Source organism: Marmota monax, unplaced genomic scaffold (genome assembly GCF_021218885.2).
Source record: "Marmota monax isolate L192 unplaced genomic scaffold, Marmota_monax_Labrador192_F-V1.1 WCK01_AAM20220418_F8-fsc00124, whole genome shotgun sequence".
Lineage (NCBI taxonomy): Eukaryota > Metazoa > Chordata > Mammalia > Rodentia > Sciuridae > Marmota > Marmota monax.
In genome coordinates, this window is record NW_026692505.1 from 3,205,938 (window position 1) to 3,225,853 (window position 19,916).

At 37.0% G+C, this 19,916-nt stretch overlaps 1 protein-coding gene across 20 annotated transcripts in view; it reads right to left on the minus strand.

Annotated features, from left to right (window-relative positions):
• Positions 1-19,916, minus strand: part of Ptprd (protein tyrosine phosphatase receptor type D) — a 2,207,759-nt gene that overhangs the window by 93,415 nt on the left and 2,094,428 nt on the right. For 11 of the 20 annotated variants that reach the window (XM_058579708.1, XM_058579705.1, XM_058579707.1 and 8 more), the window contains 2 exons: positions 8,722-8,763; positions 8,117-8,214 (listed from right to left, as the gene is read on the minus strand). In XM_058579708.1, coding sequence (XP_058435691.1) covers positions 8,117-8,214; positions 8,722-8,763 — 140 coding nt within the window. The remainder of the gene's footprint in view (positions 1-8,116; positions 8,215-8,721; positions 8,764-19,916) is intronic. The other 9 variants (XM_058579713.1, XM_058579712.1, XM_058579711.1 and 6 more) reach the window with 1 other exon arrangement.

A 19,916-nucleotide genomic window follows, 5' to 3' on the forward strand; every position in this document is an offset into this window, starting at 1 on the left:
TGCCTGAAAATGCGGCTTTGCTGCTGATACATCAGGTGGGGATGTCGACCAGGAAAAGCAGCTATTTATTTATTTATTTTTAAACAGAAAGACTCCCTTTGTTCTCTTTGCTCCTGTGGTTGGTACTAGCAATTCTGATCGCAACAAAGAGTTTCGGTGAACTGTAAATTTAGTTAGAAATTGATCCAGACACTCACTTTGGTTAATCATCTGCTGCGGGCCCAGTGGTGAGCTTGTTACCATGTGGCCAACAACACGCAGAGAAACCGTCACACCTGACCCCGGAGAAGCCTGTCCAGCCCTGGACTAGAATGCAAGAAGGGGCAAAGAGGAAAAGCTCACTATGTTGCTTTAAACTAGCAGATTTTCTTTTTCTCTTTCCTTATACTGGCATTTTCACTCTCTTCAGCAAAGCCTTAGGGGTTTGGCCAATGATATAAAGAGTGGAGGGTTTCACCGATTCTAGACCTTCCCTTCTTCCTACATTGTAACATCTCTGAAACTGATGTATATCCTAAAATTTATGACATATTACAATTATATTGACAATGCCTTTCTTTTTTACTGGTACATGTCACCATGGGGCGTCTTTAAAATGCTGCTATCTACATTTGATGGGATAAGTAAGCTACTAAGACTACTGAGCACTTGCATGAGACACGTGATAACCATTCTAATGAATTCTTTTTAATAACTTTATGAATTACTATGATCTCTTCCTTTGTAGAGATGAAAAAACTCAAATACAGAGAGGTTCAGTGATTTGTTTAAGGTCACACAGCTTGGGCCAGTATCCACATTTAGGCAATCTGACTCCAGGTCTATGCTGTTGGTCACTCTCTTCTACACTATTCATTGTTGACTCAATGAGTGGAAAACCCCAACTGGAAAGCAGAGGGGTCAGCATCCAAAGAGAAGTAGAAGAACTACTCTGTTCTTATCAAAGTGGGTAATAACATCCCCACCCTCACCTCCAATCCTGGGGTACCAGATCATTCTGACTTAGAGTAGTAAATTTAGCCATTCAACAACCTCAACTTGGTTTATTCAGGTCAGGTATGAAAAAAGTTGTTTGTGCTTTTTGCTTCATAAAATTATTCACTTTTTATTCACTGATATAAAGCACCATAACTTGTTTAAAATTATAAACAAAATCACACTATGTATGGTTCATGTCTCCAAAAAACATAAAAATGGAGGCTTTTCCCTGGTCTATTCCACTCTTTGATTTTGGATCAAAGATGAAAATAAATCTATCATTTCCTACTTTGCTTCTTCATCAAAATAGGGGAGCCTCTATACGGAAAAATTAGTGCATTTAAAGTTGGATTAAAGAAAAAAAAATATAACCAAACAAAACTGTGTGTATGTTTCTCTCTCCCTCTTTCTCGCCTGGCTTCTTACTGGTGTCTGTACAATGTCTAATGTGAGTCCACCCTCATGAGTTTACACATAAATTACAAACTAATTGAAAGCAGATATGGCAAGTGGTTTTGCATTATGAAGGTTTACAATTATCAGAGGTTTACAAAATGTTCACTAATGATGGCTTTGTGCCTGCTAATGTACTCTGAAACACATGGTCAAATATACCAAAAGCATTTTCCTAAGGAAAATAGAAATGTTTTCTTTTGTGGTCACTGCTTTGATGACACACAATTTTTGTCTCTTCTATGGAGAAACACAATGTTTACCACTGGGAATGGATCAACTGCTTACAAAGGGGGAAAAAAAAAAAGAAAAACCTAACTCATTCTTATCATATCACAGGAAAAGCACTGTATTTTCCCAAGAATGGTCATGCAACACAAATTGGTAAATATGACACTTCACAGAAAATATCAGAAAAAAAAATTTTGTTCTGGTTGGAGACTACAGTTCCTGGGCTCTGCAATCAGAACATAATCAGAAATAAACAGGAAAAGATGTAGGTCTTTAGAGGACGTAAGTTAAGGTACAGCAAAGATGGAAAACATAACATGAATTTGTAACTTGGATTTGTCACAGAGCAGGTGTGTGACCTTGGCCGAGTCATTCCTTTCCTGGTCTCCTGTTCCTCCCCTCTAAGACCCATCTAAATATATGACCTAAGCAATGTCAGCACTGTCTTGATGTATTCCATTATTCATCAAGGAAATAATATATCTGTTTCCTTTACCTGTCTCACTAAAGTGCTACGAAGATTTCAGCTCATTCAGCAGAGGTATCAGAAGAACAGGGCCCTGATATCTGGGATATTCCTTATAAGAGCCTAATTATCATTGGCACAAACAGGAGATGTGAGAACATTGCTGTGGGTACAGGAAGAAATTCTTAGCACATTTAGATGATAAACAGTGGAAGACACATCAGTGCTGAGATCAACGATAATCCACCTCCACAGATGGCAGCAAAGAAATTGGACTTGGGCTTTGTGATAGGAACAAAATACGTTGAAGGTGTTCTTCAGGTAGGACTTCTGTGAACTTACAGATTCATGCCCCTTACCAATCACAACTAAAGATTGCTCAGACTAATTTTGGTATACAATTTTAAGATGATACTACCAAGATAGCTAGCATCAACAAATTTGAAACCAGATATCTGATAACAATGTCTAAGTGGCATGACAAGTGAAATATGATATGAATGGAACTTCCTACTTGGAAGCTGCAAGTTATTACTTGGAAGACATTTTGTTATTCCCTTATTAACAGGGAGCGATTAGCTCAACATGACCACAAAACACATAAAAGGTAGAACACACCTGAAATAGAATGTATGACTTAGGACATTATTTCTATGGGACAGTGCATCTTGAGAAACAAATAGTTTAATATCTTCTCTAACTGTAGCATTTATTGGCAGTGACTACTAGTGTATCTATGTGTTAGGAGTCTTGACCAATATGGTTGGAGCAAATTCATCTAGTCAACAGCATATTGAATCTAGTTCTGGGAAGAAATGGGATGTGCTTGAGATATGTTTGCTTCCGTATGGTTTATTTCTCCCACTACAAAGAACAGTAGTACCAAGATGTGAAAGTCAGAGAACATGTACTTCTCTCAGTGCTGTTTGTATGTTTGGTTGTTTGAACAAACGCATTCCTCAACCAGAAAATGTTTTATAATACTGATTGCTTTTACCTTCCTCAGCTTCTATTTTTCCATCGATTAAGTTCTTAAGAAACCATGTTATAAGTGTGCTCTGTATTCCTGTCATACCCTGAAAAGAAAATATTTATCATAGGGATTGATCATATTTGATAATAATTCTTCATTGGTATGTCTGTTTAATGAGAGGAGATTTCTTGAGGATAGGCATCATATGACCTTAATAATATACTTTATCTTACTACAAATAATACTTTAAAAATAAATGAATATAAGTGCCTCTTTATAAAAAAGCTTTCACTGGATCCCTATATCAAAAGAGCCCCGCCTTTTGGCTACCGTTTATTGAGCCCATTATGTTATGTGCACATGCATATATGCACACATATGGCCTAATTGTTACAACACATTTGACAGGTGAGAAACTCTTAGGTTTGTATAATTGTGCAAGGTTACAGGCATACAAAGTACTCAAGTCTTTGAGACCCTATCTGGGTTAAATCCACGACCTTTCCACCATTAAACCACCTTAGACTCACTTTCCACACTTGTGGGCCTAGCAGTGTTAGCTCATTACAATTCTTGGTCCTCCTTACCTGCCTAATTTTGCCCAAATCTCCATTATAAACAATTTTCCCTCCATAACAAAAATCTATTTAGTACTACTCCTCCACATGTACTTTACATGTAAAGACACCACCAGGGAATCTTCTTAAAAATGCAGATTCTGATTCAGTATGTTTGCAATATTGCCTAAAATCCTGCATTTCTAACAAGTTCCCAGATGATTCCAATGCAGACGGTCTGGAGTCCACACCTTGAGTGTGATAGTACCAAGCATCCTTCTCCTGTATGCCTTTGAACCTTGCCTTGACAACATTCTTTCCACTCCTCTTCCTAGATGCTTAAGGGTACCACCTTCTCTTTAACACCTTTCCCAGTTCTTTAGTTCACTCTGGTGTTCTCTGAATCCCAGTAACATTCTGTTAGCTCTTGGGATTATTTCCTTGGGGTGCTCATTGTTTTTGTATGGGTACATTTATCTCAAACTAAATGTTCTAGAAGTATAGTTTATCATATCGTCTCTATTCCTCTCAGCACTTAGCAAAATATTGTTCTGTAGTCATGTAGTGGATAATTTCATTTTCTTAGCATAGAAGTCCTTCTATAGAAACTTCCCTCTCTCCAATCCAAGGAAGATCCAGATCTGTATATGTAGACTATTAGCAGCTATGGCTTGTTCTCATGTCTCCACAAGGAATGGAAATCAAATAGAGATTAGAGTCTGTTCTCTGGCATTTGTAATTTAACTGGCAAAAATTTAGTCTCCTTCTTTACGGGAAGTATATGTAAATGAAAATATGACAAAGACCATGTTTTCTGCGTGTGTCTGGAAGGAGCAGAAGTTAGCTTTCAAATTGGGATGAATGAAGCAAATCCAGAGAAGCACAAAGGTCTTCCAGGATCACAGTCAGGAAAATGTCAGTCTTTCTATTTCAAATGATGATCTTTAAAGCATCCCTGTGCTGTTAGCCTTTGGCTCTCTGATAAATCAACTGCTCTTCTGTTTTCTCTTAAGCAAGTTCTATGGCTACAGTTACTTACAATCAATCCAATCTATATATATATATATATATATATATATATATATATATATATATATATATATATATATATTGTGTGAGCAATTATGACTGGTGTGATGCTTATCAATTGAAGCTCAAATATGGTAGCATATTTGCCATCACAGTACATAATGAAATGAGGGATGCAGGAACAAGTTCTATAATACATTATCCTAAAGCAATGACATTTCTCAGTTGAAGTCTTCAGAGCACCTGTATCAAAGTTAGTCAAAGTGCTCTTTTAAAAAGATCTCTGGTTAACATGGTTGACCTACTGAACTGTCATTTCTGGGGTAGAGACCAGGAATCTATTTTTTTTTTGGGGGGGTCACTTATCAGGGATTGAACTCAGGGCACTCAACCACTGAGCCACATCCCCAGCCCTATTTTGTATTTATTTGGAGACAGGTTCTTACTGAGTTGCTTAGCACCTTGCTTTTGCTGAGGCTGGTCTTGAACTCATGATCCTCCTGTGCCCCTGGGATTTCAGGTGTGCACCACAGTGTCCAGAGAATCTACTTTTAAGTAGGATTTTCAAATGGTGCTGAAGGTCTAGATTAAGGTTTTGTTTACCAAGAAGTGCACATATTATTCTGCTTTAGCCTGAAGATTCACCAACCTAATGCTTTGACTTGACAACCACACCAATATTTGTGGGAGCTAAGGGAAGGATGCTTTGTTCTCTGAATTCTAGATGTCTTCCTCAAATTATCACTACTTAAATCCTAGTAGCCTAAAATGTTTATAAAGACCTTCAGAGGGCTGGGGTTGCGGCTCAGCGGTAGAGTGCTTGCCTAGCACGTGCATAGTCCTGGGTTCGATCCTTAGCATCACATAAAAATAAATAAGTAAAATAAAGATATTGTGTCCAACTACAATTTAAAAATAAGTTATTAAAAAAAAACCTTCAGAGATGGGATCATACTAATTCTCACGTTCCTTCTTGTGGCTGTCACTAAAGCCAATGGTGGGGGTCTAACTGCCTTTGCAGTAAATTAGGTCTCTCCCATGATCCAATGACGCTATGCTACAACTTAACCTGCTTTTTCCTATTCTGACCTCAGGATCAATGCAAAGAGCTTTCGTGCCTTAACCTCTGCTTTAGTCTTAGAATCAGAGTGAGAAATCTAGCTTTCTGCATCTTCAGAGGTCTCTGTAAACATTAATTCATAGTGATTATGCCAAAATAATAAGGTGTTTGAAAGTAATGAGTTTTCTTTCTTCCATTTTCTTTGCTGAAAGCCAATGAAAATGTATTCAAATGTACATGGAAGTTAATAAGAAAAAGTTCCCTTAAGTGTTGCTCTGAAATATTATGTAGAGGTCTTAATCCTATTATCACAGATGAGTACAGCACTTAAATATCTCCTTCATGGCTGTTAAAGCACAGTAGAGTCAATTCATGCCCAGGGAGCTTTAATCACACATCTTGGTCATGATGAACGTAAAGACTCAGTGCAGGCTATCATGGCAGTGGCCTGGGTACTGGGGGAGTTGCTAATGGGAGCACCGCCAGCATGCACTTCAATTACTTTCAAGGAGCACTTCCAATCTAACAGCTAAATGAGGATCATTAGAGTGGCTTTACATGCAGCATTTCTTGGGAAATTCCACATTTAAAAGAGGCCAGTTATTGCTTTCAATGGATACAACTGAGATTGCTTAAGGGATGCAGATATTATTGTCAATGGTTTAAAGTTTCACTGGTGAGAGTGAATTAATGTTTTCTTAACTGGTTGAACTATCATGGTTTTACATTTTTCTGATTCCTTATATTACTCAATCACAAACAAGATGAAAGCAGGGCCATGAAGAAATACGTCACGTGGCAAAATATTCATCATTATAAGAAAGAGCTGGTTGGAACGGTGAAAGACTTCTGGTTATTGAACACTGACACTAACTGAGTTTTTTAGGGTGCCCCAGGTGGCATTCATTATTAACCTTGTTTTCTCTGCTAAAACTCAATTTGTATCCTCACACCCCAAACTAGAAACCACACAAACGGTTTTAAAGGCTACTGCATAATTTAAAAAGACTCATCATAATGTAGAGGAAGGGCAGTGAAGAAATTAAAGCCTGAACATGTAAGAAAATAAGACAACCTACAATCCAATGTGAATTTCCCTAAATTGAAAATGGTCTTCTGAATGGCTGAAGTAGAATAAAGGAAAAGATGAACAAGAAGGAAGAGAAGGGGGAAGAGAATAAGAAATTTCTTTTATGTCCCATCAAATAGTTGACAAACATTAAAAAAGGCCTAGGGATGGAGGTGGATGCTAGTATACCTGGACAGTGCTTACCCTGCACAGTAATTCAAAATAAAATCAGGAAATCTAAAGATTTTGGGAAGGCCATGCAGATAACTCAGATTGCCACAGGACCCGCTATTCCATATTCACATGGCATTTCATATACTTGGTGCCTCTCCATCTACTTGAGGTTGGACCCCTCGAAAGGCCTGTGACAGGGTGGAATATTATAGCTTGTAGAGATTGAGGGATCATGTAGTCCAAATGCCCAGTTTAAGGTGGATCTGAGAGAGAACACGGGAAGTAAGTGGGAGGGTAGTATTTTAAGATTCTTAGCAAGTAAGTCAGTAAAAACTATTAGGAATCTGAGCAGCTCAGGGACCAAACAGCTATTTGTTGTATGTCACAACCATAAGATTCAGATAAATATTTTAATCCTTCATGAAGTTAAACTTGAGCTACCAGAATAAGGACAGTCCAGTTATCAATAATTCATCGATTGTTTTCACTATAGATCCCTGTTGCTGTGGAAAAACAGAAATGCCCAGTTTCATAACACTTAAGATATGCCACGATATCCAAATACACATACACACAAAGGCTTTTCATTTATCATCATCAAAACTTCACAGTTTTTAAAGACAATAGTATTTTAAGACCATATTCAGTTCACCGTTCCTTCATAAATAGGCAACTTTCTGGGAATGCATCAATATATTGATATTAGTGCTCGTATTATTTTAGACAGAAGAATAAATTCACAAACAACACTGAAAAATCTACTTATTCCTTGTAACCTCTTTTTTAGTGAAGACTCTCAGCATACATCAATGTACTTGGCATCCATTTGTATACTGGGAAGCTTATCAATTCAGAATATTTTATGAACTTAACAACCCAAAATGGTAAATCAATATCAGTAAGTATTAATATCACTGAACAAACATAAAATAACATCTTGAAAAGGTACAACTACTACATTGTTAGTGTGAATATTTTTAAGTTGGCTATTCATTCAACATTTTTATATTAGATTGAGAGTCATATTTAATGAAAAAAGACCTGATATTCATTTTCAAGAATATGGACAAAAAGAAGAGAAAGGCAACTCTTGGATGTGCTGCAAAGTAAATACAGAGTGATTTACCTCATATTCCTGGGAAAACTTCAAGTTGTCATTTGCTTTCAACCTTTCAATGTGATCTGCAAGTTCCAAGATAGGTATTGGAGGATGGCTAGCCATACCTATTAAAAAAGGAAAGAAAAAATGCCTTTGAAAACAGATGAAAATTATGTCAACTCTTCTAAAATATAGAGAACACTGTAGTTAGAAATGGCCTGAAAATATGTGAGTAGTAAAGATGTTTTAGGTGAGGAAGCAGGCAGATAGTTTGGTTACTCAAAGCAGGACATGCTCTTGAAGGATGGATTTTGTAGCCAAATAGAAAAGTCACCAAGCATAATCCCCAAACTAGCACTCCTAGTGTGAAAGAAAGCGTTATTGTGCTATGAGTCAATGAGGTTAGCTAGCGGAGAAAAACCGAGTCAGGCTTGATGTCAGCTTCTGCTTTGAGTAATGACTGTTATGTCATTTCAAACTCCTTCTCCTGCACTGTGTGAAATGGAAATTGGGTGGAATTAAATGGTGTAAAGTGAGCTAAGAAAACAGACACTGAGAAAGGCCTAAAAGGGAAAGAGTAGTAGCTTGATAGGAAACAAAAAGTGACTTATGCATAATCAAGGAAAACTAACTTGAAGAATGAAGGTTACCAGGGTAACCGGAATCATCTGAACCTGCAAAGGAAATGATGGTGTAAATAAAAGAACGGATTTGTTGGAAAAAAAAATAATGAAATGGATAGCCTGATATGCTTTTAAAAAGGACTAATAAAAATGCTGCAAGTTTTGGCAGGATTCACCGTACATTGTGACTAGATTAGGATCGCTTTAGTATTGTACAAATCTGTAGGTGACTGACATTCACATGCAAACATGGACACAAAAAATGACATGCACCACAGCTCATTGACAATAATCACTGTCGACACAGCAGACACCAAACTGAACTTCAAAAATGTTTCCACTAGTAGCAGATTGTAGTGATTGGGGTTGCAGCCTTCTCCTAAATGTTTATAAATGGCCACACTAACAACTTCATGGTATTTTACCCAGGTCCCAGTATTCAACCCCCAGAAAACCTACAATCTACTTCAGGTGTAAACATCTTTGTCCACTAATGGCAAATGAATTCAGGAAAGTGAGCACATGGTGAAAGGACTAGGATCGAAAGAGGGTGGGAAAGGAAAGAAAGCAGGGGGTGGGGTGGAGGCTCACACATCTTAGTTCAGTCTGCCAGCTGAAGATATATTAATTCCACAGATCTTTTAAAAAATAATCCACTGTTAATTATGGTAATTCCTGTGTTTTTATGATGTCTTTTAACTTTTCATAGGATTTGCATTTTGTTTCATTCTGATTAATTTTGCAAGAATATCCTGAGAGAGCTTGGCTGACTCATTGCTTAGAGTCACAATGGCAGCTGGCTAGAGAAACCTGAACTAGCATGTCCCCAGGGAAGCCTCAGAAGGAGAAAAGTCCTGGGGGAGAAGCTCAAACTGGAAGCTGTCCACATTCTGCTGTCACTGGGACCCTCTGGAGGGTGTTGGGCTGTGGAAAGATGACCTTTAAGTCCACATGACAGAGGACTGGTTTATGGGCACTTTAAAAATTATGCCTTATTGAAAGTCACCCAGTAAGTTCCTCACCTCCAATGCTGAATTATCAATGGTTCTGGTTAATTAAGTAAAAAGCTACTTTGCTTCTTCAAGACTACCATTTAGCACAGTGCTGTGAGTTGAGGTGGTTAAGAGTTCACGGCTGTGAAGGTCTGTTGCCAGTCAGCCAAAATCTTGAGTGGAGATCCAATAAAAACGAATTGGTTAGAAATAGAAACTCTTTGTTGGTGATATAATTATGCATTTGGACCAACATTTTGGAGCCCTTTCTGAAACTTTTCTGTAGAGAGGGTAGAATTGAACTAATTTGCATTCTAGGGAGGGAGTGGGTGGGTGACAGTGATCTGATAATTAAAGTGATCTTATCCAGATGAGGCACTCCCCAGTGAAAAGAATGGAAATGCAAAGACACAAGAGACTTTAGGCTTATCTGGAAATGAAAATGGACTGATGTGGACATCATTACAGTGCTTTAACAGAGAAAATAATAGAGACAAAGATGTTTAGACCTTTTCGAGCGAATCGTGGGAGAGAGTTATTATCATATATGGACTGAGTGGTGGTTTGGCTAGAGAGGGAGGACACAGAGCCAATCAGGGAGGCGTAGGGGACTGAATTACTGCTCAAAGCTGCAAAAAGTAAAGCCAGTTGGAGATGGGAAAAGTATTAGTATAACAGCAGTAGAAGACCATAATAAACAACCAAAGATGCGATCAACACATTTACTTTGGGCATGCACTGGCACATGGTCTGGGAGTATTACTTTGGAAACTAATTTCAGAGAAATCCAAGCAAATCTGTGCTTTCTCTCAATCAAAATATACATTGCATGCAAAGATACCATAGCATTAAAAAAATCATTCTCTGAGACTTGTGAGTAGTACCATTTTGCACCAAATTTCTAGGGCAAATAAAAATGGCGGAATGGATGCTTCACAGAAAAGGGGCAAATTTGTGGAAATCCAATGGCACAAAAGAAATCCTAGCCCAGAGTACTGGACATGAGTTTTACTTCTGGTTTGGCCATGTACTAACAGAGACAAATTATTTATTTTCAAGCAGGTCAATTTCTTTATCTGTAAAATCAAAGTGTAGAACTAGATAAATTCTGGGGTAACTGTATTTCACAGTTCTCATTTCTGCCACATATAGATAGGATTGCTGAACACAGCAGAGACCAGTCTGTTTGACTTTGTTCATATACAAGGGTCCTAAAAGTTATTGCAGCTTTTCTTTAAGGGGTGGGAGCACTGATTTTTATAAAACAGGAAACTAGTACTCAGTTGAACTGTCTATGTTCTAAATTATATAAACTTAATGACATTTTCTTTAGCTAGCCAAGGATAATTTCGATGATATATTAAGTATCTAAAAGACTGAATGTCAAAAAATTACACCAAATAATAAACCTGACATAAAACAACTCTAACCTGAAACCCTTTAGTTTATATCAGAAAATAATCACCAAGGATTTACTTCTAAATAAAGATATATCTCTTCCCAGAAATTTCTTCATTGCCTTATGTTGAATACAATTTGTGATATAATGAAGCACATTATATTCTGAATGAAAAAAATAGATGCTAACAAATTAAGAATACCAAGTTGATCCCACTGTAGTACATTTTCAGTCTTTTGTCTGGCCACCTGGCCATTGCTCAGTTTAGAAACCAAAGGTTTTTATTAGAATAGTATTTTCGTATTTGATTCTGAAGTGCCTTAAAATTTCTTCTTGCAGGCTGCACAACAGACCAATTAATTCACAGTCTCTAGGTGTGGATGCCAGACAGTGATATATTTTTAAAGTTTACCAGCCTTGGCTCTCTGTTCTGTGGGAACCCATGATGGGGGGCAGGGGAAGGCCTATAACTCCATTTATTACTGTTTTTCCCTAACCCAACAGCCTGTCAGGATTTATGAGAATGAGATGAGCTTTCTCCTGGTGCTATCTTTGAATCTCCTCTGACTCCCCATTAGCAAGCATTAGTCCTTTAGCTATAATTAGCAGCAAAGAACATGAAGCACTGCTAAGGACTGATGGGGACTTGCTAGTGTCATAGCCTCATCAATTCAAAGCTACAAACGTGCGACACAAATGCATTTTAAAGGCACACATTGAATCTGAGCAGTTTTCATACTGAATCTATGATACCTAAAACATAAGAGTGTCATCATGAAAAATGACAGATGCAGTCGCTAAAATCTGCCTTAGGTTGGAGGAAAAAACATGATGCCCACTTTTAATGGGTATGTGTTTGTGCTAATAATGTCATGGTGACTTCCTTCTAAGAAGTACAACTTGGAAATCATGGCCTTTTAAGCTGAGAGGTATCTTAGAGATTACTTAGCCCAGGGTTTTCATTTCATACAAGAGAATTCTGAAGTCCACAAAAGTTAAATGACCAGTATGTATCCCAGATAATAAACAAGAATGTTCAAATGCTGTTTGGATATCTTTCTATTGTGCTATTTGAATGGTAATTAGAATCAACTAATTCAGTGGCTGTCTCCCATGACTGAGGGGGCCAAGGCTGGCAAGGTAAATAATCAAAGATGATTAGGTACTATGCAGTAAATATTTTCATAAAGAAAAGCACTCATAGGCTTGGCTGTGGCTCAGTGGTAGAGCGCTAGCCTAGCACATGTGAGGCACTGGGTTTGATCCTCAGCACCACGTAAACATAAATGAATAAAGTCATTGTGTCCATCTACAACTAAAGAAAAATATTTAAAAAAGAAAAAAAAAAGCATGCATTCCCATTTCCACATAATAAGCAGATTTTGGAGGCTTTCTTTAGTTCCCATACTTTCGGAACTAAAGAAAGAAGAAATGAAAAATAACAACACAGATGAGATAAAATGGTGACTAATGCTCAATCTCAATTTCAGAACCATCTTAGGGCTGGTGGAAATGCAGGAATTTCTGAGAAGGGGAGCTATCCAGCCTTAGCACTTGCTCTGCCAAGTGGAAATGCAGTCTGACAAGGTCAGCCTTCTCAGGTTTCAATGATAACATAAAATCCAGATTATTTTATAACATCTCCTCAGTTTTCAACATTGACTCAAAATTTTCTTGAAATCTAGTGCACATCAAAGATAGGAACTTCTCAGGCTATATTCTGCCAACCAGATTGTGACCTCTGTTTAAAATAACAGAATCTTCCTTTTTGTAAGTGTAAAAATTAAAATCAAAGACTGCTAGTAGGGACAGACTGCATGCTAGTATCCAAAAGGCAATGGGTGTGGTACCGAGATTTATGTTGGAGATATAATATGGGTACTTTTTTGATGGTTCATTCTCTGTGGGTTCATCTATCCTCCTCTCCCCCAACTCAAACCACTATTAATTTTACCAGTTAAAATGAAGATGAAAGGAGTTAAAGGACTTGATCAAGGTCATCATTATCAACAAAGTATGGCAACAGAGAGGCTCTGACCCTAGACCATGTCATTCTCACTTAGGGCACCTCTCCTCATGCCATGCTATCTCCCATCATTTAACACTCCTGCAAGAGTGGTGACATGCATAAAACTGGGCCTGTAAGACTGAGCTATCAGCAACACAGAGATCATAAATCATCCTCAGTGTAAGAAAAACCTGTTAGTATAATAACTTCATTCACAGTATACATCTATTTCCACCGAGAGGGACAGGTAAAGAGTACACACACCTATTTCCGTATTTTCCAGGTACTTCTTGCCAAAATATTAAGTTTCCATAAAAATATGAATTAAAGATATAAATTCCATATGTCAAAACCTATAGTCCTATCTGGCAGGTGATTTAAAAAAGAAACATTGATTTATGGTATTCTACATTGTCAACAAAAATGTTCTTCTACATTTTTCTAAGTCATTTAGAATATGCTTCTGATGATTTTATTACCCATAGAGAAATGTTTATCAAACAGGTGAGCATCCCTAATTCAAAAATCCAAAAATCTAAAATGCTCTAATATCTGAACTTTTTGAGCTCTGACATGATATCACTGTGTGGAAAATTCCATACCTGACTTCACATAACGATAGCAGTAAAACTGTAGGCACACTAAATTGCATAAAATTTCATTTAGTCTTGGAGAATAATACTTCACTCAGTGATGGTCGGAAGACATACATAAAACAAATTATTTTACACTTGGACTTGAGTTCCATTCCCAAGATATCTCAGTATCTATATACAAATATTTCACAATCCAAGAAAATCCCAAATCCTGAATATACTTCTAGTCCCAAGGCAGGGATTTTCATCCCATACTTGCTTTATTTTCATTCATTTTAATCCTTGCATTAAATGCCAAATGGTACTTTATACCTTATAATAATTTTGTTAAGTACAGCTTTTGAGGTTACTAATAAGGGTGGTATATCTATTATATGATATTTTCTGTCATGATATATGCTTATTTGTAATGTCTCGAGAATACTCTGATTATACTTTCCAACACACTGTGATAAAAGTTGAATAGTTTATGGTCACAGATCAAGGAGAAGCTATTGTGTCCATCAAATCAATGGCCACGGTCTTGTCAAAAGTGTATTTAACAGACCTGATGGTCAGAGAGAGAGAAACAGTTTACTAAAGACTTGTCATATTTTAACATAATTTATGTACTACTCAATAAAGTACTAAACATACTCTTCTATGCTTATAAACTAATGAAAAGTTAAAGAACATTTTTTTGTAAGGCACAATTGTTCCTTGGTAAAACAATAATGATAATTTGATGATTCATGATGAGGTCCATCATTGAGTGAAGTATTATTCTCTAAGACTGTTTTGTCAGGTTAAGTATTGAGTGGCATAATTAAAATTCACTTTTAATGTAGAATTTCTCAAAATTCAGAATTTGAACACAGCATATTCCTGTTTTGTACATGTGAAATTTACCACTTCAATTCAATGAATCAGGGTTTTCAAAAATACAAAACACAAAAAAACACATCCAGTGATCTCCATCTAGGTTGCCTGCCTACCTCTCTTACAGTAAAAAATATGGAGACCAAAGCCAAGATTGGCTAGCACTGATCCAATTACTAGTATCAGTTGATCAGCAGCGATGCTTCTAGAGCTTTCAAAGCCCATTTGGTTGCAGTGCAGATACTTCTGCTGCTGACACCACTGTTTCTGATCCGTTAACTTTTTACGAGTTTGTTTTTGTTTTTCACAGCCCATCAATCACCTACCATCTATGTATGCTTTAGGGCAAAACATATTAAGGTCACCCACCCAATGAAAACGAGGACTTTATGTTGTGACATCTGATATCAATCCTTAAATCTCTTTTTGGAAAATATGTAAGCACAAAACCATTGTTTTGTTTTTGTTTGGAGATCTTTTTGGGGAGAGGGGGGTTGAGCAGGGGCAGCAGATCCTATAAGGTCACACCCAGGCAGACACAGTGGAAGGTAGTGGCTGGCGCACCACCTGATTCTGTCAGTTACATCCCCCCTTACACCTTTGTAGTGAAAAAGAAGCTTATTTATCTAAAACACTGAACTTCCAAATTTGCATTGTTGGGAAGAAGTAGAAATATGCATAGGTATCTGAAATGTCTGTGGTTTGCTTATATATCACCCTCTTTTGACAATGTATCTTGGTCATTTTGTCCCATTCTAGAGGCTGTGGACCAGAGAGGTTAAACTATCAGTGAAGGATTTTTATAATATTTCAAAAAGACTGCAACTGGCAGTCTCTATAGAAATGATGAATGTGCCTGCTCTAGGACCCTCTGACTCACATTTCCAAGTGTCCCAGCATGTAGAAAGAGCAATGATAGTATGAAAAGATCTGGGCTTGGTACTGCTCATATCTGCAATGGTCAAGTATAGGAAAGTAGCATCCATTAGTAGGGGATGAGTCAATGCACCTTGAAATCTACAGAACAGAATACCATCAGGTGCTAAAAAGGAGATCAAACCTAATACAGTACCTTTTTCTGTTTTGGAAAAAGTTTTTCTGTTTTGGTTTGGTTTTTATAGTACTAGGGAATGAATGCAGGGGAGCTTTACCACTGAGCTACATCTGCAGCCCTTTTTATTTTGTATTTTAAGATGAGGTCTCATCAAATTGCTGAGGCTGGCCTTCAACTTGTGATCCTCCTGGCTTAGCCTCCCAACTCACTGGGACAGGTGTGTGCCATAGTTCCCTGCTAGTTAAAAGGTCTATTTTGATATAAGTTAAAAGTTAATGGGCTAGGGTTATGGCTCAGTGGTAGAGACTCACCCAGCATGTGTGAGGCACTAGGTTTGATCCTCAGCATCACATAAAAATAAATATTGTGTCCAACTACAACTAAAAAAATAAAGTTAAAAAAGCAAATTGTGTATATATTCATCTGTCTATCCATCCCCCTATTCTACATTTTATAAGGTTAAAATATTAAATACACAAATAAAAGAGTCTGAAAGAATATGCATGGAACTGCATACAGCAGATATTTCTGGAGTATGAAAGTGAAGTAGGGGTAAAAGATCATTTCCTTTTTATTTTATATATGTTAAGAAAAATAAAAAGTTTGAAAGTGATGGGATAAAGAGTATTCTTTCCTAAAAGTGTCCTTTTTTGCCCTTTTCTTAATTTCAAATTAGAAAAAATTCAAACATGAAAAATTGAAGAATAATAAAATGAATACTTATTTAACTGCAAACTGTGTACAATTATCAACAAGCTTATTTTCTATTTTCTAAAATCTCTCAAACATGTGCTCTTTTGACATTAAAACCAAGACATATTGGGATGGTGGATTAAAATAACTAGGAAAACTTTGGAGACAGGGTTTCCTTAAATTCCTGAGACTGGCCTTAAACTCAAAACCCTCCTACCCTAGCCTCTAAAGTAGCTAGGATTACAGGTGTGTGCTACTTTCCTGGCTATTATTATTATTATTATTATTATTATTATTACTATTTTAAAGAAAAAAACTTTCCTTCCAGCCAAGGCTAATAAACAGAGTTCACTTTTGCCTACTATCCAACCCATCTGTCAACCCTCCGGAAATGCATACCAAGTCTCTGCTATCCACAAAGACATGTGAGGTTTAGTAAAGGTTTCATTTTAAAGCTTCTTTAATAAGCAAGTATTTTCTTCCCTTCCTCCACTACTCTTAAAGATTTGTAAAACTTGTCAGCAGTTAATAATTCTAGAAAATTCCTCGACTCCATGTCCTCTTTCCTTTAGTAATGTTGTTAAATTTATTCTGCTATCCCAGGTGGTAAGTCTAACCTTGACGGCATGATAACCTGCCTATGTACTTATGTCTCCATTTTAACTTTGTAAAGTTCTTGGTGATACCAGAGGTGCCCCTGCAATGGCAAATTCCACACTAGTTCTGCCTGACCCTGGACACCTGTACTTGAAGACTTATTGATGTGAACCATTATTATCTTAAGACATTAGGCGGCTTAGGTTCTCTCAGACACAACCTGGCTGCATACTACTTGTTTGTACCTTATGGCAGATGTATACATTCAAGGACAACTGTTACCAGCAGAGGCAACTGCTTTCAATTGGAAAAGCCTGAGCCTCCCTGACCTGCTCAGATGCTGGAATGCAAAGCTTCACTATCAGAGGAACTTGGTTCTTACCCAATATTTATAAGTGTGATAAAGCAATTTTTCTCTCCATAACCCCTAACCTCACAAAGACGGTTATACTGAAAACATCAGACTTTTCTTTTCTTTGGGTCTTAGCTGAGTAATAGTAACAAAATTCTGAGTTGTTCCTGACCAAAGTGTCTGTGGCACTGCTAAATTAACAGAATATTGTCATAGGGAATTTGGAACATTGGACAAAAATGAGAAGACTCCTCAAAACTAGAATTTCCAACAATAACAAATAACTGAAAATGTAAATGGATCTTCAAGATTTTCATTTTTTAGGAAAACAAAATTTATATAATCAGTGAACTAAGCCACATGCTTCCTTTACCTTCAGAGAGGCTGAATGAATTTCAAATAATTTTTTTTTTTTAGTATTTTATCATTCATAACAGACCCATCAGAAGTGGAAATCAATTTCCTTTCATGGGCAAGTTCTGCGCTAGGCACCAGGTATATAAATCAAATCACAGGTTTCTTATTTCATTCAAAGTAATTTTTTGAAATGAAAGTGTGGATAATGAATTCCCCACTTACGCATATCATTAATAAATTTTCTTAAATGTTATAAGGTTTGGGGATAAGCAATTAGACGTTCATAGGTATGAAATATATAATAGCATATTTCACACAGTAAAACATAAAACGTTTAAAATCCAAAAATTAAGTAGACTATTAGCATCTGCTATACAACATCTCATAAAGGATCACTTTATCTCACTACACAGAAAAACCCTTAATTCTTTGTGAATAAAAGGGAGAAATAAAACAGCACAAAAAGGTTGCTCGGTTAAAGATCCCATCTTCTGCTCTCTTCCTATTGGCAAGAAATTAAGGTAATTCATAGCTACTGGCTGGAATCCATAGTGGCTGAAGTAAATGGTCACATCTCTGTGAATTCACATTAGCAAGCTGAGTCTATTTCCTCTATAAACTGGTAAACTTTTCATGACAGGAGGCCACATCATAAAGCTTGGGAGAAAAGAGACTATTTCAACAAATCAAGCTTAAGTGGATGGCTCACCAGAGCCACAGGGCACAATACAATGCTCCCTGAGTGGGCACTTGTGCTAGGATCTTAGGACAATTTCTCCTTTTCTATTCTCTTCCTCTACTGCATGTTCTTCCTTCTTTATTCATTTTGTCCACTTTGTTCCATATCCATTTGGTGATAAACGTAATCTTTTATTGGCACCTATCACCATTTTCACTTTGTAAAGGCCTTAGTAATACAAGGTGGTGCCATTTCACTTGTCACATTCTCTCTCCTTTCCAATGACTTGTTTGAACTTAACATATGCTCTCTATAAATGGAATTAACATTCCTGACACATGAGTAAAACAATCTTAATGAAATATTTGGATTTGCCACATTTGAAAAACTATCTGTAAGTGAAAGTGAGAGCTGGGAGAAGACAGAGGTCTCTTGAGAGAAGGCATTCTTGGTCTCCTGTGCTCTCTTAGGAATCCTTTCTACACAGTTCATTTGTGCTTTGCAATTGAGCCTGGAAGCTTTCTCTGTGGGTTCCCTAAGAGAAAGGGAGAGCACTTCCCTCGGCTCTCTTCTTTCGGGACTACATTTACCTTCATACTCATGTACTTTAGCCTCTGCTGGAAGATCACAATTAGTTCCAGCACAGATCACAGTTTACAGAAAAGTAGTATAACACAGTAAGTTACTGGGGCTGGGGTTATGGCTCAGTGGTAGAGCGCTCGCCTCGCAAGGGCCTGGGTTCGATCCTCAGCACCATATATAAATAAATAAAATAAAGTTAGAAAAAAAAAGCTATTAAAAAAATCAGTAAGTTACTACTAAAGAAAAGCCTGCTCTTTTTCTCTATTTCCAAAATGTATTATTGGTGATGAGGCAAGTTATGCAGGAATCATGTGGCATATAATGGCTTTCAGGGTTTCTTCTATTCATTCACAGTTAGCCAACATGGAGATGAATTTTTAGGTTCATTTTTAAGAAATTTCCTGTAACCTGAAATAGTCAGTATACCATCTTAAACTACAGCTAACCAAGATTCATTGCAACTTATTGCATCTCAATTTTCCTTCAAGGGGCACCGAGAGGGCAAGTCAACATGAAGCATCCAGGGGACCACAGTGATCCAAGGGACCCAAGTTTGTTCAGCCATCATATACATGTTCATGGTCTTCATTTATTAGCCTTTGAAAAAGGCATATAGGAAATGTTTAGCTATGTGAACAATTCTTCCACATTTTCCTTATGAAGGTATATTCTTGCTTTCTAAAAAACAAATTGAGAAGTCTAACCTCATTTGAGTTAGAATATTTTTTTAAAATCTGTGATCATTGTATAACCACTTTGAAAATGGTAAACATCTCTTTCCATTGAAAAGTTATTGGTTACTGTGATACCTTTATGTGTAAAAGAGAAAAAAAATATGCTAAACACAATAAACTATGCATTTTCAATTCAAGGCAGTTCATGGAGAATATCTACTCTAATAGACCTATGTTGTAACAGGCTGGGAGTTAGAACATTCACTTGACACAAAGGAAGCTCGCCTACAATTTGGGGTACAATGCTACAACCAAATGTTAATCCAAAAGACTTCTTAGAGCAACTCTATTTTGTTCATCCTC